Genomic DNA, 22,092 nt, shown 5'->3' on the forward strand with positions numbered 1-22,092 from the left:
GAATAACAGTAAAACCCACTGGGAGGGGAAGGTACGTGAGGGTGCATGAGAAGGTACGTGAGGGTGCACAAGAGGATACATCGGGTGCATCCTTCGCGGCCCAACTTTTCCAGAGATTCATTGCGCGCCAATTCAAGCAAGATGGTGCTAGTTAGCCTGCTTGCTACCTGTCGCTAGGCGACATGTGCGTCATTTGGTGACGCAAGGGTCAGGGCATGAACAGCTGGTGACGCAAACAGGAAATCCTCTGTAGACCACACCGTCTCTTTTCACGTCGGCTTTAACGGTCTACACAGGCTATGAATGGAGCATCCTCTGTAGACCACCTCCTTTGAATGATGCAGCCTCTGAAATGAGACGCAGCTAATGTAAGCAAGGAGGCCACACATTTTTACAATGTAGTAGCATTACTCCTCCTCCTCGGTCCTCAAAACCGTAGTTGGAAGACTCCCGGTTTCTTTATACTGATTCAGTGAGCTGAAACCTCGCTTGTAGCTGCTAACTAGCTAACAGGCTAACAAGAGAAGAATGGCCGTTACAAGTTGGGGCTGCCATAAACTGGTCTGGGAGTTACCAATGAAAGTAGACAAAGACTCTTTTCATAGACGAACCTTTTGTCAGAGCAGGAAGCAACTCTAATGTGTGCTGAAGAAGTGACCAAGCTCGGTATCACATCATTACATTAAGTGAAAACACCTTCATGTGTGTCCCATTGTTGTGTGGGGGCTTTTAACTTGTCCTCAATTTAGCAAGTTTGAAATGAAGGCTAACATTCAAGGTTTTATCCGTTTTATCCTAGCTATGAACATCTACCCGATTTACCTGGTTTAAAGAATGGGTTCAGACTGTCTACCCTTGAGTCTACTTCACTTCTTTCAACACTAATCCATCTACCATTCCATAGCCACGCATAGTGTCAGTCTTGGTGTCTTGAAGTCTATTAGTCATCATTTGCCAGCAAAATAAAACCAAGGTTATAAATACAGACGATTTACCTTAAAAGGAGTCTTTAATAAGCCAAAGCGTCTGCTGCAAGGATCAAACATTCGCCCTTTCTGTTCTGAGATAAAACCAGCAGGCAATATTCCCACATCCTGTCTTATCACATCATCACAGAAACTAATTTCTCAGATAAATGCAACAACACTGCAGGGGAACATAAAACCTGCTATCAGCTGGATCTGGTCTGCATCCAGAATCTCATCGTCTACCTTCAACCTCACTGGGAATGAGTTGGCAAACTGTTGACGGTCAAATCACGCAGCTGTTCATCCTCACACCATTAAAAGGAGGGGAGGGGGGGGGCTTTCCCCATTGATTCGAACAGCGGTGAGCTTTGCATACCATCCATGTGACCTCGCTCTGCGGTGATTACATCATTCAGACTGTGGCTTATGAGGGATTGACTCCTAATCTGGTGTGGAGAACTTCCTACCTCACCGACCACAGTGCGTGTCATGGTGTGTCAATCGTGTGTGTGTGTGTTGATGCGGTTCACATTGACTCAGCATTGTGTCAGGCAGACTCACTCTCCACAAAGTGACCATGAAAGGGACAATTAAGGATATAAACTCATTCTGACCCCAAAACTTTACAATAAAGTGGCATCAATTGGAAACGGCACACGCAGAGGAGAGTTATTTTACCCCTGAAAATATAAACATTATCCACTCTGATGCAGCCTACAAGTTAAGAGGATAAGCAACAAGTGTAAGAAGGCTATAAACACCGAACATAACGATCAAACACACGCTGTGTTCACATTCTTAATTATACAACAGTGAGTTCCGACTGAGTAATCTGATTGGATAACAGGCATTCGATAATTGTGTCCCAAAGCAGAGGCTGCTTCCTTTGAAGGATTTCCTGTTTGCGTCACCAGCTGTTCATGCCCTTAACCTTGCGTCACCAAATGCCGCTCCTGTCGCCCAGCAACAGGTAGCTTGCGAGCTAACTAGCTAGCATAACTAACTTCACATAACTTAACCTCTTATTTTAAAGATAATTTGTTTCAAGGGCCCTTTTGTTTTTTTAAACATGTGCTTGCGAGGTAATTGATTAAGTTGAAACCAAAAACATTTAAAAGTCTATTCCTCGGCAAAGTCCGCTATTTCGTTTGAATTGGCGCGCGATGAACCTTTGGATTTGTTGGGCCGCCAAGGATGCACCCGATGGATCCTTCGCGGCCCGGGAGAAGGAGGACGCATTTGTCGGCCGCATCTGAAGGAGCCTTCGAAATGGGGCCGCCTTCGACGCGACGCAAATGCTCCCTCCAAAGGATGCAGCCCTTGGATCGGGACACAGCTCATGAGTGCTGAAATAGAGAACAACATCACTGGGACTTTTCACTCTGTGTATCACTCCGCCTCAGCCACATGCTCTGAATACTGTTAATTAACGTTACAGCAGACCATGTGTGTCTACACTGACTCTTACTTCACTGGTTGATGATCAGCATGTCTGTGAGGATATTCAGCACATCATCACTCCCTCTCGTGTGATATGGCGTACATGTAATGTTATGCTTTGTTTGTCATGTATGACGATGACTGCGTTATGAGAGAAAAATCAAGAAAAAAGTAGATTAATCAATGATGAAAATGTGTGTACTAAGTAGGCCCACTAAATACATAGTGGTAATGTCACATATACTAAAGTAAGCTCAATACTGGGGCAGAATATTTACATTTTAAGCATTTTATACCCAAAAAGCTCTTTTCAGTGGGATGGACCTTTAATTAAAAATCAAAGCTCTCATCCAAAATTATTCTAATAGCTCCTAAAACATTTACTACACCATCACAACTCATGAAAATTCTTTCAGATTTTTTGTGGAGGCTGAAAGAAGTCGACTAAATATTTTATCAGGCTGATTTAAGCTTTTAATCTTCATCGTGAACGATGTCCCCTGATGTTTGTCAAGCGTTTCCCCAACCTTCGCTCTCTATAAAATCCTGAAGAAAGTGTAGAAAAGTAGAGTCTTCACACGCAGACACAACAGACCCTGATAGTAGATCCACTTTGACACAAGCAGCCACACACAGTCCCCCACTCATTCTGCTCTAGTTATGGCTCAGCAGATGACAGTCTGGGGCTATTTTTAGAACAGAAAAGGGAAAAAAATGAGAGGGAAAAATCCCATCTCTTCTTTCTTTGTGCTCCCTCCCTCCCTCTCTCTCTGTCTGTCCGTCTCTCCTCTTTTTCTCCAGAGGCTTTTGTTAAGGTCATGGAGGATGGAGAGAGAGAAGCAGAGGGTGAGCGAGGAAGACAGAGAGAGAGCGAGAGAGAGAGAGAGAGAGAGGGAAACAAAATGGGGAGGACAGTGACAGAGAGAGAAAAAACAGACAAAGCGACAAACACAGACACACTCGCAGCTGTACACAGACGGAGCATCAATATGACACTTTGTTCTTTCTGTCTCGCTGTTCTTCAGTTCTATTTACAGATGCGAGTGAACCTGTTAAACTTAAAAACTGTCTGAGCATCAATTGTTTTATTTTTACTCCTAATAAAGACACATCAGATCTAAGACAAGTGAGAACAACTACAATCAGTCTGTGAGCCTTCCAGACGGTGTGGTGGTGGGAGCTTCACTTACAAAAGTGCACATTGCTGTGAATTGAAAGTATTTTCAACAAGTAGATCATCCAATGACAAATTAAAGGGCCAGTTCGGCGATTTTCAGCCTCAGTCCTATCATGCTATTATGGGGCGCTAATGCCATTATGGTAGAACAAAAAATGTAATTTCGCTCTGTGCCTTTGGAGGACGCTATCCGCTTAGACGATCCACCGGTATTTTCTCGTCGTATTTCGGATTCTAACCGCAGTGCACTCTGGGTGTTGTAGGAATGTAGAATGGGCGAAACCACGAGCTGTTTGTACACCTTTCTCCACAGCTATGGCGCCAATTTCAAATATTATTGCTTCTATGGACTACAAAGAACACCAGCTTTGACTGACAGTGGCTTTTTTCCAGTCCTGGATAGACGGGCCAAGCTTCCACGCCATTTGTCCAATCAGATCAGCCGTCAGTACAAGAGATATAGCTTGATTGACAAGGGACAGTGCGCCATCATTTACCACAACAAGACAAAAGAATTTAAGGAACTTGCTAACATATGTCAGATAAAAGGCAGGAAATGTAAAGGGAGTCTACACACACAGACACACACACACACACACACTTATCGCACTACCCGCCACACACACACTTATCATGGGGAGGGGTTTACAGCATGATTCGCCTCACACCTCATTCCACAAAGAATGACATCTTATCATTGGAATGTGGGATACCATGAAACCAGGGAGCTGCCCCCCCCCCCTTCCCTTCTTCACACACACACACACACACACACACACACACACACACACACAGAATAAGAGATGAACACAAAGGAAGAAACAGGAACTCTTGCACGTGCACACACACATTCTGTACACAGACTCAGCAACACACAAATAAAGGTAAATTATTGCCTGTGCACAGACAAAAGAAAGGGCAGACTAAACACACACACACACAGAAAGAAAAGACACAAGAACAGGCTCACAGTGTTGTCGAGCAAGCAGCCGAGATGTGCAGCCCGGGTCAATTTACGCTGATGCAGACCAACAGCAGTTTAGATCTATTTTAGACTGAGGACACACACACAGTCACCTATACACCTCTGTCATGCAGGGGGTGCATCGGTCTGTTCAACCACGAAGGCAGTGGTTTATACACGTCTGTCTGCAACTGATGTTTTTTACTAGTCATGAGTCAGTGTAATGACATTTTAATGTGATTAGCATTTAATCAAAGTCCCTAATAAAAATTGCCTTTTAATTAGAAGTGAGAGCAGCAGGTCAGGAGGGGGGTCAAATGAAGTACGTCGAGCCATTCTCGTCAGCACAGTTAGATATGAAAGAGAAGGCAGACTTTACAAGGCTTTACAATCAATACACAGTAAGACACCTTTCTCCTCTTTGACCCGAGATTTAATAAGGAAAAAAACCTCTTAAAGAGGGAGAAAAAGACGACATAGTAGGAAGAGAAGGAGAGAGGAGAGAAGGGACGTTGTATCTACTGAGCGGACACAGACCATTTGAGTGAAAACGAGTGAAACGGAGGCAACAGACTGAGAAACCCAGACATAAAATGCGTCTGGATTCTCTTTATTTCACTAATGTTGACTGATGACGATATTTATCAATGCGGACTTTGTATGCGGTGCTTGGAAACATAATGTAAATGTCATGTTTCTGTCTTTGCTGATGCATCGTCATTACTGCAGCCAGTGCAACTTTTAATCCATCCCAGGGAGCTGGGAGGATTGTTTTACGCAGCTGTTTTCTACATAAATAACACTGAATTCCTTACAATTACACCCAAACAAAGCTAAATCAGTATATAATTAGGCGTCTCAGCTTTTGTTTGCTGCATCCACCCTCGTTTCCGTCTGTCCGGGGGATGTAAAAAAAAAAAAAGCTGCACATCTGATCCCAGATTTGTCACTTTGAGCTGAAGAACAACGTGACCCAATCGGCTGCCTCTGCGCCGCAGCTGCCAGCCAATCGTGGCTCGAGGTTTTCCAGGAAGTGATTAGTCTTGACAATGTCGGTATTGTTTTGCTGTTTCCTGGCAAAAAAAAATTTCAAAAGTGGAAAAACACAATAACCCTCTTTTCACTAATAAGGCACACACTTGCTTTTAGTCTGGCTCCTGTGTGTGTGTGCAGGGTTGAATCAGGGTTGCAGTAAGTGTGTCCAAGAGATTCAGGGCTTTCTTGAGGACAATGCTGCATATAATAGTGGTTTAGTTTGTTGTGGGTTCAAATGCAGGTCTAATGTTTCAAAATAGAAAATATACAATATTTCTGCAGCTCTCTGTCAGAAACTTAATATATAAAAGATCAGACATGCCTTGATAAAATCCTTCAAAGTAGAGACTACAAAAAGATCGATGATGGAATGAATAAGTTAGCAGAGGTGAAGGAGGATCCAGACCGAAGAAAAAAAGCCACTCTCCCTTTTAAAGTGTGAAATTCAAGGAGGAATAGAGATTGATGTCAGGGAGAAGGGATTACGATGGAGAGAGGAAAACAGATGAGAGAATAATGAGAAGAGCAGGAATCGACGGAGGATAAAAAAAAAAAAGAGGGAGGGAGTGGATGTGATTGGAAAGGAGGGAGAGAGAAGCGTGTGAGAGAATAGGAAAACGGAGAGAGCGCATAAGCTGGGTCATCATGTCTAAGTGTGCAAGTCATCCAACATCTGCCTGATGCATTTAACGTCCCAGACTCACCCTGCAACTCGCACAATTCCTACACCACACAGTGCTACAAACGCACAACCTATTTCTAGGGATGCATGATATTGGATTTTCCAACCCTTTTTTTCCGATTTTGATACAGATATATCGGCATGTTTTTTTCCACCTAATTGCACAGAACATCAAGTCTCCCCTGTAGTGGAATTGATATCATGCCTGCTCTTATTGTAGTGGCCAAAAACTGCCATAAAGCAGACATCTTGCAAAGAGGAGTTGCACAAAAGGTCACAAGGCTGAACACTCACATTTCTGAGCGCACCTGAATGCAGCATCTCCCCTGAAACACGGCAGTGAGGGAGACATGCCCGGACTTGTTTACTGCACCTACTACGGAGACATAAGTGATCGCCGACGGACTCTTTTTATCGTGTGTGCGTTCATGAATATGTAAGTTAGTTTTGCACTGATGTTTACGTTACTCTCTGTTAGCATCGGCTTTAGCCGCGAGTGTACTTTCGGCGTTTTTGATGTTGTAAAGTCCGCTAAAATGACAAGAATGTGAGCTAACTGTTAGCTAGTTAAGAGCAGTGAAAGTTAACTTCTATTCATTGGCTCGAGTATCTGTTACTTTGTGTCTTTTTAGTCTTTTGCGCAGACAGTGCGCGCGCACACTCGAGCTGAGTTAATGTCGTGGCATTATGTCAAGCATTTTTAGGGAATCATCGAGCATTTAGGCAGAATTAAAGCGTTGTTTTATCGTCGGAAAATATCGGCAGAAAAATGACATATCTGCCGATGCCGCTACGTCATGTTCAAGCCATAATCTGCAGATACCAAAAACGTGCATTCCTACCTATTTCCAGCTGCACAATAATTAACATTAAACATCAACACATGCATATAATGATACATGCAATGTTATGTAACCCTCAGCAGTTTCTAATGCATCTTTTATCCTGTCTGCTCTTTTCATTTGCCGGATGATTTTATTTAGAAGAAGGTGCCAAAACACTTCAGCATTTGCACACACTCACACAAAAGTCTGTGTTCAGCATGACTTTACACTTCCTTTTATATTTTCTAAATAAACACAGGAGGAAGAGGAAGAGAGGACAGTCATTTTTCACTCGGAGTGCACACACACTGTCACACGCATAAGTGAACTCTTAGCACACACACACACACATCCAAGGCCTCAGAGCCATCAAGTGAGATTTATGTGTGTGTGATAAAATGCCTCACTCCCATGGGTGGCAGGTCTAGACTACATGCAGTACTTTTAACTGTATTTGCATGCTGCATTCTGCTTTAAAACAGCATTTTATTACATTATGAAAATCTTAACCTGAAACAGCACTTAGCTCATGTGACACTTGAAATCGATACTAATGAAATTCTAAAAAGGCAGGGTGGCCTGACCTTGCAATACAACATTAGGGGAAACACAGAGTCGCACATTACGCGGAAGGAAAAGCTGGATGATTTGCATATGAGGAAGTGCGAGCCCCTCTGTCTCCCTTCCTTTGTTGCACACAGCTGGTCACTGACACACATGACAGCGAGACAGAGGGAGCGGGACAGAGCGCGAGTTGGATCTGAGGCAGGAGAAACACAAAGCAAGAGGTCGACCGCGCGCGACAGTGAGAGAATGAGCAGTAAAATGAATGAGAAAAAAGAAGAGATTTCCATTCCAGCGTGCCCTCTTCTTATCCTCTGTCATCTCCTGATTATCTGACATCAGAGCTGAACACTGGGCGACCTCAGCCCCGCGGCGTTTTATTTTTATATCACTCATAAATCCAGCTGGCTAGGCTTAAGGTCCTTTACATAACTAAAGAACACATCTTTATATTCTTGGATATGATTCAAACCAGCAGCTTTATGGAAGGGAACAAACTTGTTTGACAACGTTGACTGCTGGAAGTTGAGTAGCAACATTGGCCCTTTTTACAGCTGGAGTTATCCAAGAAGAAGAACAGATTTATGAGGGATGCTATCATAAAGATTGATGGCTGAGCTGTACGTACAAGCCATTACAAACAACTGTATAGTGACTGTTTTCTATCCTGACCTCAGCATGGAAAGTGATCATTACAGCTGTGATCTTAAAGGGCCAGTCCTATCATGCTATTATGGGGAGGTAATGCCTAATGCTAATGCTTCACTCTGTGCCTTTGGAGGACGCTATCCGCAACTCCAATGGGCCCTGGAAAACCTCCGGCAGACTATGTAAAATGCGTCATCTGGCAGAGGCCAGGGAGCTCGCTAAACTACACTTCCTCAATCTAGGACGCCCGCCTCCGATGTCATGTCTCGTTCAAAATCGTCAGTTTTGAAATGTAGGCTGCAGAACTGAAGATTTTTTAGACGATCCACCGGTATATTCTCGTTGTATTTTGGATTCTAGCCGCAATGCACTCTGGGTGTTGTAGGAATGTAGAATGGGCGAAACAACAAGCCATTTGTACAACTTTCTCCACAGCTATGGCACCAATTTCAAATATTATTGCTTCTACTGATTACAGAGAACACCAGCTTTGACTGACAGTGGCTCTTTCCAGGGGCGAACTGCTCCTTTAAACTACTCATGCAGTCAAATATCACATAAAAAAACACAAAATAATCTGCAATTTTTTTTCAAAAACATCTCCACTTGAGGTTGTTGTATTATTAAACAGTTGAGCTCATGTGCAGTTCTGCTCAGCCAAATGAATAAGTTAACAATCCCCAATGCTAGCTGCAGCATGTGCACTACACAGACCCAAATACAGCCACACCCCTGCTGCACAAGGACATGAAGTCATTTACAGACCTACATTAACACACATGTAGATATTAGCTTAACTGCTTATAAGAAAAAGGAACTGTTTAAATATATACGAGCCAGCATTTGAAACATTTACAAGAAAGAATTTTAAAACTGTTGACACAGTTTCTGTTCTTTTGTGTGTGTGTGTGTGTGTGTGTGTGTGTGTGTGTAGGTTTCTTTTGGGGGCTAGTGAGGAGCAGCCTTTGCAGAAGGTTTGACACAGCTGCATTTGGCTGTTTTGTCAGGGAAATCTGAACCTCTGGAAAGGTGCAACGTTTCACCTCAGCTCTGCCTCACTGGAGGGATTGGATAATTATCCTTAGTTATATACAGGACGCCCCTTTTATCTGTACGGGTACATGATTTAAAAAAAAAAAAATGACAACTATATTAAAAGAACTTTTTCATCAACGTCATTTGTTCGGACGAATCCTCCGATCTGCACGTATTCAAAGTGCAACAGAGGATCCATTGTTCGGTGAAAGTGTCTTTGGGACATAACACTTCTTAAATACCTGATAAACAAACACCTCAGTGTCTTCTCTGTTCCTCATACTCTCCCTAATTTTCTGCCTTCCTCACCCCCCAAAAAATCTCTCCCTCCCTCTGGCATTTTTCCAGCACATGGACGGATTTCAGGCCATGTAGCAGGTTAAAATGGGTCGCCGCTATAAACAAATTGCCGCAATGCTAAAATTGGACACTGTGGGCCTCATTTATTAGCCTTGAAAGATGTGATTCATACAGAATGAATACAGCGATATGACTTCAAATTTTACTGTGTAGAACAGTGGGTTTTTTTTAAAAGGTATGAAATCTGATTGAAAGCATGTCTGAGACCATTCCCCCTGTTATGGCGCTGATTGAATGTCCGTTATTGAAGGAGAGCCTTGAAGCCCCAAAACTGTGTGTGTGTCCTTGTGTATGTGTGTGTGTGTGTGTGTGAGGGGTGGGGGGGCTAATCCGCCTCTGTTGAGAGAGAAATTTCAAGGTCTTTGAGTGCCAGCGGAGCCAAGGGCCTAAGGTCACACACACACACACACACACACAGACTCGGGGTCTCTCTTTTTTTGAGTCTCTATGCCCCTCTCCCTCCTCCTCCTTATTTCCTTTGTCTATTCTCTCCCACTTTTTCCCTCCCTACCTCCTTCCCATGTTTCCCATTTCTCTATTCTCCTGTTGAACCCCCCCCCGCCACAATCACCTCCCGCTTTCCTCAACTCCTGCTCCCGTCCCGTCCCACTGCTTTCATCCTCTCAGACCACCTCACCTCCAAGTGTTGTCCAACTCTGAAGTTTTCTATTTCTGCAATTTATACGATCTAATCTCCTCCACATGTTGCTGTTTACGTCTCACTCTAACCTCTATTCCAAAAGGTGTCTCAACACTGAACAGGCTCCTGGTGTTCGCTTTGGACACACACGCGGCTGAACTTTAACCTTTACCCCACCTCCCGCCAACCTCCATCAATGCCCTCTTAAAAAGGGACTTCATTTATCTTCTTTCCCTCCAAAAGTCTTCACTTTCCCTTTTAACCTCATTGATACTTCCTTAAAGTTGTTTCGATTGCATGCTTCCGTAATTAAGTACATTTTTCTCCATCTTCTCTCATTCCAGGAGAGCTGCGTCAGCCGCTTCTAGGACATCCATCATCTACCACACAGTCAAACAAGATCAGCTACTGAGTGACCTTCTTCTTCTCACTGCTCCCTCCATCTATCCATCACTCTATTTCTTCTAAAGCTTAAGCTAACGCTCCTTCATCTCCTCGTCTGTTTCCATCCATCTTTTAATTCCTGGAAACAGACATTAACCTGCTTTGGATCAGCTGCCAAAGAATTTAAAGACATAACCCATCTCTGAAACACACACACAAACAGACGCTAGAATTTAAACAACCTAAATGAGTCAAAGTGATGAAACTCGCACACATGCGCAAAGAAAGCCGAGAAGTTCCAGATGATCCCGTCTCCCACAGATCTCCAGTTCCCCGTGCCCACCCAGTGTGTGGATGTGATTGGTTGTCATGTGTGCGTCTGTGCGCATATGTGTGTGTAACTTAACTCCCACCGTTCAGCCGCATGTCAGCGGTTGCTCAGTCATCTTTGACACACACACACACGCAGGATTACACCACGGCTCTGTAAAGGAGCGCTTGTCTCTGCATGCATGTAGTCTAGTCACCACAGGCCTTCAATACCCTTACATAACATATGCAGTATAGGATGTTTAATGGGGATGTTCATTCCAGTAATCCTGGGTGTATTAAATAATAAGTATTAAAGGAACATGCATCAAATTATTCTAGGGTCTGAATCTGACCCAATAAAGAACCTAATACACAATCAACAATCACAAGGCCTAAAGAGAGAGAGAGAGAGAGAGAGAGAGAGACAGAGGCATGTGTGACAGAGGGAGAAAGCTTGACAGAGGCGTTTGGCGTTTGTTTCCCGATAAACAAACCGGCGTTTCCTAGACGCAGGGAATCAGGCGAAGCTGATTTTAGCTCCTGGGATTCAGGGAGACTCGAGGAGCATCTTGTGATTGAGATGACAGGAAAACAGGGATGCGCTCCCAACAGGAAAACAATGCATACTGAGGAGTTTAAACACGTGTGGATTTGCAGAGGAACTCTAGTTTGACTTCTCTGGATCGTATTTGTTTAGAAGTGGATGAAACAGGCTCCTTTTAATACTTTATCTCTGCTCATATATTTGCCATCATTCTGCAGAAAAAACTGCAAATTTAAAGATAGAAAGTAAGTTGTTTTCATCAGGGCGAGCAGGTCCACGTGAGTCCATGTCACTGTTTTCTTTCTCCGCTAAACCTTCAGCTCAGCCGGTTCCCTGAATGTCACATGACCAGCTGAGACTGTTATTCTACATCTCTAACTACTGAACACACCTCTCTGTGCCTCTGCTTTTCACCAAGACGCTCTTTTCTTTTTTACTTTCTGCCTGCCTCGCGTCTACAGTCTCTCTCTCTTTCTTTCTTTCTGACACACACACACACACTCTGCAGAAGTTGCATCAGCGCACCATAATGTAGCAACAGCATCCTGCGGTGAACTGTGTGCCATCCTGTCTCATGTTTCTCACTCTGTGTAAGAACGAAGGAAGTAATCCGTCCCGCTTAAGAGCTCTCTCACTACCAGTACCCTGAATTTCCAAGGGATTTTGACAAGGAAGTTGTAGGTTGTACTATTGAGGATGATTCCAGCGAACAAATATGCTGCTGATATCAAGCAGGCAGGTTTATGAGGCGTGATTACCGGCAGGCGAAACCGACATAGCAATCAGGAAATCAAACGCATTTACATATATTTGTTGGCCTTGATTACTCAGCATCCTCTATTTGTTTATGCAACTTGTGGTAGTGGTAAACTGACGCACCGCAGCATCCGTTCACACACACTGAAAAAGCAACCGTTAATATCAGAGTCTCTTAAAAGGTACGGTGCAAGAATGAAGCAATAAAACAGCGTGACTAAGAGGAAAAGTAGAGCCTGAGCGTGCAGGATGTGCGCCAAACTTTCAGTCACGCAAAATCACATCAACCAATTGTACATCTAAAGGAAGTACAGAGTGATCATTATAGAAATACCATGATTACAGCAACTTTTTCCATGTTGCTGTGTAGCTTAGCTCGCTACATTTCTCTTGGGGTTAGCTTCAGTGTTGTGTGTCTTCATGTAATAAAGAGAACTGGCTAGCTCGGCTCACTACACTTTCCAAGTAGCTTGCCAAACGAAGGTAGTAATCAGTCAGCCGAACACTTTCAAGCAGTGCCCTCCACTGAGAGACAGCGCGTCTTGCAAATTTAATGCCTGACCTAGAGATGAATCTATCTTTCATGGGGTAAACAACAGTTTGATAGCTTTTGGGATGCCAGTGTAGCAAAGCACTGACAGGGAAACACAACCTTATCTCAACAAGGTATCAAAAGTAGTAATGGAATTAAGTCACCTTGGAGTTCAAGTTAAGACTTGTTAGAAGGAAGAAGCAGAAGAGGTGACAGTTAAATGAGTGTGGACTCACCTGGAGCTCGCACCACGCCACCTCCACAGTAGTCTCTGTATCCAGTCCTTTGTACACCGTCTTAAATGACCCTCTTCCAATCTCGATGTCAAATTTAAGGAAGCGTCCGTCCGGTGAAGTCCCCACAGCTTTTGTTTCCACCTCCTCGATATCCTCTTGCACTCGTTTCTCGGCCTCCCTCTGCTCCGCCCGTGCTTTCGCCTCCGACTCCCTCTCTTTGTCCTCGGTCAGATTACTTGCGCTCCCCGAGCCCGCACGTTCTGCTGCTTTTCCGTCTTTTGCCACCTGTTGCGTTTCCTCTGACCCGCGGGGGCGCAATGACACGTCAGGCTCTTTTCCCGCCGTTTTTTCCGTAACATCCAATACTGTCGGGCTGGGCTCTTTCGCCGCACCGTCTGCACTGTGTTCAACACTGCTGCAGATAGGATCAGCCACCGTGATACTGCCCACACCTAAATCTACCTCAGCACTTTGGATTTGCTCTTCTGTAACTGCCCCATCAATCCCAAGACCAGGCTGAAGGGTCGAGGTTTCGACCTGCCCATCTTCACCGTCTCCCGCCCCAGGTCCAGGACCCGAGGGCTGTGGAGGGAAGAAGGTGGGAGGCCCCTCACAGTCTGGAGGTGAGGTGAGTATCACAGCTGCTTTGCTGGGCAGGTCCAAAGCAGTGGCATTGGAGTCACAGATGACACTCCGCCGGAAGAAGCGGTGCTCGGCTGTTTTAGAGTCCCTTTCCATCGTGTGGCGCCGACGTTGGACCTCGGGGTGTCCGACAAGCTTCTCCACCAGGTGCGAGTCTGAACTGGCAGCGCCGTTCACATTTTTATGCGCAGATTGGGGTGATAAGTGACAAGGAGAGGAAGAGGTGGAAGGAGGAGCCGGGGCAATTAATTTCACCGCTTTGCTGCTGCTGTTGCTTTCAGACATTCTTACTCAAGGCTCAGACCAAAAAAAATTCAAAGCTCTTCAACCTCTGATCAAACTCTTGAAAAAATTGGGTGGGTTAAAGAAAATAAATCAATCAAATCTATTGATTGCAATTTTCATTGTGTTCTGTAGTTTGGTGAAAGGGTGTATTAACTCTTCTTCTTTGCAACGTCAGCAGTTTCAAAGCCTACAGTTCCTACAAGGCCCTTCTGCACAGGGCTCAGAGAAGCCCCAGGAGAGAGGAAGGGGCCTTCGCTTGAAGATTGGAGAGGGGTGGGACAAAATGCAGTCTGAGGAGGGGGGGTGCAAGCGCTGCAGTGAGGTGATAAACGTCAAATTAACACCTGAATCCATCCTGCTGCCAACATCCAGAGAGGAGCGACCACGACATGGAACGACTGGAGATCTAACAGACCAGTACGGCCTCCAGAAGGCTGATAAGATCAAATATGACTGGAATCCAATCTTTTACAGCTCCACTTGGAGGTCTGGTGAGGATGTCCAACAGCCACTGATGGTTGAGGACTCCTTGGAGGGGTTGCTGGCCTGTCTGGGCTGGGAAGGCCTAGCCGGGCCTTGCCTGGCCCAGCTCGATGTGCGTCGGGCCTTGTCACTGGAAACAAAAAGAGAGAATGATCAGAGCTGTCAAATGACACCATATTTTCTCTATACAGGATTCAACATCTGGTTCCACTTCACGGACCAAACCAATTACACGGGACCCCCAAATGATACTTGGTTCCCAGCGAGAGTGCCTTGTGGTAGAACATACGAGCTGGCAGATATACTTCAACATCTTACCAACATTCTGCCAGTGATGAAAGGTATGAGTGTATGAGGTACGAGTAAGCAGGGTCGGAAATGAACACCAGACAACTGCTGCCACAATTTGGGTTGCAGTTGATAAATCTGTCAGCTCCTTCGACCACTAAGAGATCAAAACCTCATTCGGATGTTCTTTTTTCTGGTTGGTTGGTTGGTTAGTTGGTTGGTAAAGTAGAGAAACTAGGTCAGCAGCACAAGAAAAAACTAAGGGACCATGCATGAAAAAGTGAATATTCACCCTCATTTGCACACTCTTTTAAATTATGTCACTCCTGCACTCTTAAGCCCCTTTCCCACTGGTCAAAAAACCCACTAACACTTGTCTTTTTTGCTTAGTGGGAAAGGCTACAATTGGCATTACGACCCGGGTCAAATGACTCTGCAGTAGACCCCCGTAATTATCGATCCGATCGGCATTGATGGGAACACAAAGCCCGGGTCGGCACGCTAATCTCTGCTCCCTCTCCGGCAAGATGCTATGATGTCTCCGTCCGGGCAGCGCTCGAACATCGTTCCAAATTTGTCAGCGCCGAGTTTGATAGTCGAGTTTGATCTTCTCTGGCCTCCATGCTGCTTACCAAAGAGTATAATGCAAGTTCTTTGTGCGTACTATTATTTACAAACCCTCTTTTCCGGTGCGTTTTTGACGTCAGACAGTGATGGGAAGGAGTATACTCCACCGGCAGTGGGGAAAGAGACAATCAGCATTTATTAGCGGCTCTTCCCTGGTCTGAAAAACCCTAGGAATTTTGGTGGGAAAGGGATATCAGTTTAGGGTTTACCAGTGATACCAGCGTTTGAACCAGTGTACAATCTTCACTCTCCAACTCAAGCTTGTGAACAAGAAAAAGAACTGCACCCTATCCGAAGCTCTCCTGCCCATTTTCCCCGTGCAATTAATGCACTGGAGGGATGCAGCGGAGTGTGCGTCTAATTGCCCCAGAGTCCAAATTTAGCCCAAAGTCATCGCAGCCTGGTTGACCTCGAGGTCCAGCTGCCCTGTGGCAACTCAGCAGCTTAACATGAGAGGGCTGAAACCACTGCACTGAAACTTAATACACATCTGAGGACAGCGTACAAGCATTTTACTCTGCATATTGTATTACAGAAAACGAAGTAGGTGGTAAGAAAAATGCACACTGAAGTTGCTATTTGCCCAACTGCAGATCACTTTTATCGTAGAAGTGGCACAGAGGAGCGGCAGCTGCTTTTGGGTGTGATGTAAATCATTCACAGTACATTAAACATGTCTAAAACAACCCGGAACAAGTTTTCACAAGTCGTCTGAACATGGAGAAACACTCAGAAAACTGTCCCAATTTCATTCGGTCATCTGTAGAGTTTCTTATTATATCTGTCCCTTATGAACGAGGATTAAAAATGCACTAGGCGACTTTGAAAGTACCACAAGTGTGTCAGTAAACTGCGAAAAACACTCTCATATTCACCAACCCAGATGGAATATCATATGACCGCTTCATAGCAAAACACGGGCTACAAAGTGTGCAAAAAAAGCCAAAAAGGATCTCATGACAAGAAGTCAAATGTTTGTGTGACCATACGCAACATCAGGCACTCACTTGGCCCCACAGGCAACTGTATATTGCCTCAATTAGGTAAGCAGGTGATGGATTAGCACTACAGAGGTCAGAGGAGGTATGTGCCACAAGGCCACCAGGTACACTCTGACTGCTTCTTTCCATCTTGTATTTATATTTGTAGAATTATATGTGTAATGAACAGGATTTAAATGCTGACCGGAATAATCCCTACCATGATAAAGCCTGTAGGAATTAGTGCACATGTAATGGCACCTGGCTGCCCTAGAGGAAGTAAACCAGATGTCTCGGGTTCCAGTCCAGGTTTAGACAACAATGAACAGCCCGGAAAGTTGGGTAATACATAGGACATTATGATGATGACACCGGATTAAGAGACTAGACTGATGACTTCAGTGTGAGACAGCTTTTATCATTGAAGATAGGTGTGTTTCATCGTAGTCACAAATCAATATCCCAGTGAACAGCTCAAGTAACACTTACATTAAGCTAATTGCTCTTTAGAAACAATCAGGGTTGTCATGCTTTAGCTAAAACTAGTCTGGCTAACTTACAATATATCACAAATGCTCCAATTTCACAACATAAAAATGTATTGTTTTGAAGCATTTATACAGTATTAGCAATATAACACATTTCTTACTTCTGCTGTATTGTTTTCAGAGTCTGTTAACAGTCTTTCTGCCACATTAAACATTAAAGCACAACTAAAACAAGATGCTCCCACTTTTTTAGTTTTGAAGAGAAGTGGGTGGCAGTTATTTTTCTTTTTATGTTCCAGCCAAATCACTGAGGTCCTCGAAAGCTTCTCTTTTAAAGCTCCTGTGAGGAACTTTCGGTTTGTGTTGATTTTGGCGCCCCCTGTGGACAAAGCCTTACCTCTTATCTCTTTGCTGATTTTGTCCTGTACATGCTTAAGTGGTGGTTTTTAACAAAAAAAATCATATCCTGCTTTCTTTGACAGTCATATGTATCACTCACTTTAAATTTCTGCCTTGGAAAATGTAAACAAAGGCAGCGTGCCGTTCATTGCTTCATCTGACACCTACCCCCCGCCACCGGTTCAGGCATTCAAAATTACTGTATAGATATACATCTTGTCGCTGATGGTCTGGTTTGCTTTTGTAGATCATATAGAGTAATCAGAATTAATTTCAGTCTGTTTCATAAGCAGATAAAAATTCCTCACAGGAGCTTTAAGTGTTCCTCATGTGTCCCACACGAGCACCAGCGAGAGAGCTCTCTGTGTTTATGCCCCTAAACAGTGGAACTCACTGCCTCTGGATACCAAAACAAGCTCTAAGCAAGCTCTGTCCCTATTTTTTACAAGGAAATTAAAGACCTTTCTTTTTAATCTGGCTTTTATAATTTTACATCCAAAGTCCTTATCATTGTTTTATACATATTTATTTTGTCTTAAACGTTTTACTGTTTTTAATTTATTGATTTCTCACTTTTTTCTTTCACATCTTTTTAAAACTATTTTTTATTACTTTCTACTTCCTTGTTTAAGTATTTTAAACAACTACAAACTTGTATTTGTTGTCATTTCTGTTATATTTTACTGTTTGTTCCTCTGGGAAGCACTTTGGGTTGCATGCTTGTATGTATGAAAGGTGCTATATAAATAAATAAAGTTTGAACTAGGTTATTCAAGTATTTATTAATAACGTAAACACATCTCCAGTCGATGCCACAATTAAATTAATTCCATTTGCTAAATTCGGCTCATTACAGCCTAATGAAAAGAAGATGTTCATCCTGTTAAAGGGAGCGCAGGAGCAATTAAATCTCCCGGGTCGTTAAGGAGCTTGGTCTCGCGCAGGCCAACTCTATCCTCAAGTTATGTGAAAATGTTATCCCTGCATGGGGAAGAAACATATTCATGTTAATAACTAGGCTGGAAAAGCTGTAAACCAATGCTAAATCTCCGGAACAGCTTTGTAGGGAAACTGTTGCAGAGAGGGGGTCACTGCTGCCTGTTGAGGAAGCAATGCAGAAACAAGACATATGCAACAACGAGTCACGATGTGGATAAAGCAGGGTAATAAAAAAGAAAATGCACATGTTACCTATTACATCTGTGTGGGCTGTGTTGGCACCGTAGAAATATGAAGGTAAAAACTTGATTTCCTTTAACTCCTCTGCAGAGGGGGTCCGCTTCCACACACAGCACTAATGTCAGTATAGTGCGTCACATTAAAGCCACAGTTGGTTGCCGAAAACCCAGAAAAAAGACGCTATTTACAAAAACACAAGTTAGCTACAACCATAACAGGCTAAAATTTAAAAAGGTCCGGGCAGCGACGCAGTTAGCGGTACGTGCAGCGAGCCACAGCCGACAGACGGACACCTCCCACAGGGCAGAGAAGCCAAGTTCGCTCGCTGGTGTCGCGGCGGCTCTGGTACTTCTTTCTGTCTGTCTCTGTGTTGTCTGTGTCCGGGTCTGCAACCGCAACCAAACAGCTACTGTCTCACTAAAAGATGCTATATCCTTATCCGTGTCAACGTCCAGTCTGCTCCCGTTACCGCCGTTTAGCTCCTCTTGGCTTGCGTGGTGCAATAAATTCACTGTAATCCACAGTTATTCCCAGTTTTCGAGCCACCGGACGGCGGCTCCGTCTGCTCCGTGCTCTTCTCTGGCGATGACTCGACAAGGCGACGGCAAGGCTTTCACGCAGACGTGCCGCGTCAAACCGACAACCGTTAACCCGGATGATACCGGAAAAGACAGGCTCTTTCAAAATAAAATAACTTTATGTTTTGTTTATGTAGTTGTGTTGTGTTGTGTTGTGTTGTGTTGTGTTGTGTAACCAAGAATTAAGTCACATAAAACCATCAAAGCGTGTTTAATCTAGTCAGAAGGGCTATTGTTGACTACATAATCCCATTTTATACTACATGAGTCCTAGTGATTATATCCTGCAGTTCCAACGCAATTAGTTATGTCACAGCTCCTATTTGTCCTCCATCATTATTATTATTATTTTGTGAAGGATGGCAGAAACAGCAGTCTGCATCTGTTTGATCTGTCAGGGATCCAGCTGCAGTAGGGCTTTGGATGACCAAACATTACTCACTTTTCTTTTTCTTTTCTTGTTTGCCACAGCAGCAATGAGCTCCCACCATATAGTGTTAAAAAAAAAAAGTGTATGTCATTGTAGACTTTTTTGGTTTTAATTCATTTTGAGTTCACACAGAAAATTGGTGTTGAGAGTGTTGACAAAGAAATAGATTTTATTGTGAAAAATGCGAAATGAAGTTGGAATTGGACGGTAAAGTCATTTCAGAAATGTTTCCATTTGTTTAAAATGATCAGTGGTTTTATTGAATTTAAATGCTACAACGAATTTTTATACTAATGTTTAAAAAAGCTACATTGCTCAAATTATACATAGAGATGTGGTGTTCTGAAACTTTATACCTATATTGGACTTTTAATCCTATAAATATTTTAAATATATGCATACAAGATATTAATTTACAAGTTGGTTAATTAAACCTTACCCCCTTATCGTGTTTCATTAAAATACTACTACTGAATAATATATATATTTTTTAAACTATAGGCCTATTACGTTAAGTTTTATACTGACAGGTCAAACCGGAAGTTCTTTTATTTCCACAGGCGATTTGACGCTCGCAAGCAGAGGCAAACTCCTGTATCCTGGACCAGTCAACAGCTGCAGTTTAAAGCAACGCATGTCGTTGGACATGCTTTTATTTTATGTCACGGTCATGTTTCTCGCATGAGCAGTCAACTTTTATGATTGATGCTTTTTTTTTTTACCTCCTGTGTATCCGTAGAGTATGTCTCTCGGTCTCTGTTTCTCCACATCTCTCTCTCTCTCTTTGTATGTGTGTTGCCTTCACTTGCTCACTTTCTGACGTCTTCCTCATCTAATTAATTGTCATAAAAGCTCTTTACTTGACATGAAAGATCCCATATCTTATCGTATCTACCAAGAGACAGTTTTAACACTTTGTTTGAAGTTACAGGTCTTGATTGTCGTGTTTTATTCTCCATCAATCATCTATAAGAGCATGATGAGCCGCTTTGTGTTGATAGATTATTTGGTTTGGCTCTTATATGGAAATTTTGTTCAAATCAAAGACCACACACAAAAATGTGACCACAATTAATAATTTGACATTTTGTCTGTCTACAGATTTACACACCCTGATATTGAGCTGCAGCGCCTCTGGCAAGAATAATCAAAGCAGGATCATGTTATTAACTCATCAAAGTCCCTCATAATAAAGGAGGAAGAGTTACTCAACTTTGCAGATCCAGTGCGTAAAACAGGCCTGGTCCCAAAGCCCCAATCATCACACGCACACTATTGTTCATTTTTCTCTGTGGGGTCTTCCTGTTTGTATTTAACAGCGGGGGTCTAAACTATTTGGCACCGAGGCCCTTTGAATGCACACACACCAAAGAGAGATCCCCTGATTACAGGGTTCCTGTAACATTTTACTGGAACATAATTCAACAATTATGACAGCACCTTCGCTCATTTTCTCCACAAAGTTGTGTGGAAATAACTTCACTTAAATAACCTTTGTGGAAATGCCATAAAAATCACCACATACCTTTATGTTGTAAACTTCTCCGACTCACGCAGGCTGTATCGTCATTGTCGTATCTCATCAAATAAAGCTGCTATCTTCGCTTCAACTGTTAATAGTCAGATAATTTGCTCAGTATTGCTGCTGCGTAATCAGCAAACACTCCTGACGTGATAAGGAGCGGCTGTGGATGTTTTCATACCTGAGACTGAGATAATCCCGCGTTTGTTCACCAGTCAGGAGGTCATGGACGTGATGTTTTGGATGTTCACATGACCACGAGGAGTTTAATATTAGTGTTTCAGCACTGAGGAAATCATTCAGTTTGGGCCCTGAGTCCTGAGCTGAAATGTGTTTGTGTGGTTGGTTGGTAGGTGGGTGCTCTTTTGCCTGTTTCTGCACATGTTCATTCTGTACTTTGCTTAAGGCGGTGAAAGAGCACAGGGGTTGCCAGACCAGCATGATAGCAAGTCAGGACTGAACAGACTTTTAGAAGGTCCACAAAGGGATCATTTAATGTATGAAATATACTAACCGACTGTCGAATTGTTGGTGCTGTACCTTTAAACTCTGTGCAACATTCTGTTTTCTCTGTGTTAATTAAGCCTCCATTAATTCTATCAACCTTTATGTCGGCATACAGAGAGGATGCATGCACGATGTATATCATGCATAAAGATTTATTATATATTTGTATTGCTTGATTGAGGTTTGGTGTTTTGCATTTATTACTCTGCAAGCTAGAGGTTTCATGTTGCAGAAAATGACAACTATATAAAGAAGTTAAAGTAATTTTGTTGTCTGTCTTCAGTGTTGTTCAGCTTTGGTATATGAATGTATCATTGCTTTATATTCTATATATTATATTATATAAAGAAGGCATGTGTGTGTCTGTTTAACTGCCTCTGACTGAAATGATGATCACGTCAGAGCGGCGTCAGAGCGGCGTCAGAGCGGCGTCAGAGCGGCGTCAGAGCAATGATGATTTACTGTCTTTCACTGTCTCTCTCTCTCTTTGTGTTCTGTCCTGTGCGTGTAGAGCAACACAGTTAGATCAAGTTATACTGCGTTAAGAGTTGTGGAAACACACAACAGCCTAGGGCGACTAGGG

At 43.3% G+C, this 22,092-nt stretch overlaps 1 protein-coding gene across 6 annotated transcripts in view; it reads right to left on the reverse strand.

Annotated features, from left to right (window-relative positions):
- Positions 1–19,039, reverse strand: part of wnk1b (WNK lysine deficient protein kinase 1b) — a 97,303-nt gene extending 78,264 nt beyond the window's left edge. For all 6 annotated transcript variants that reach the window (XM_069671329.1, XM_069671332.1, XM_069671331.1 and 3 more), the window contains exons 1-2: positions 18,485–19,039; positions 13,102–14,641 (exon numbers count right to left, since the gene is read on the reverse strand). In XM_069671329.1, the coding sequence (XP_069527430.1) occupies positions 13,102–14,028 (927 nt within the window). In that variant the 5' untranslated portion in view covers positions 14,029–14,641; positions 18,485–19,039. The remainder of the gene's footprint in view (positions 1–13,101; positions 14,642–18,484) is intronic.
- Between the last annotated feature and the right edge of the window lie 3,053 nt (positions 19,040–22,092).

The sequence above is a fragment of the Semicossyphus pulcher genome, unplaced genomic scaffold (genome assembly GCF_022749685.1).
Source record: "Semicossyphus pulcher isolate SPU_LCO1_2020_fin unplaced genomic scaffold, fSemPul1.0.p SCAF_20, whole genome shotgun sequence".
Classification (NCBI taxonomy): Eukaryota; Metazoa; Chordata; class Actinopteri; order Labriformes; family Labridae; genus Semicossyphus; species Semicossyphus pulcher.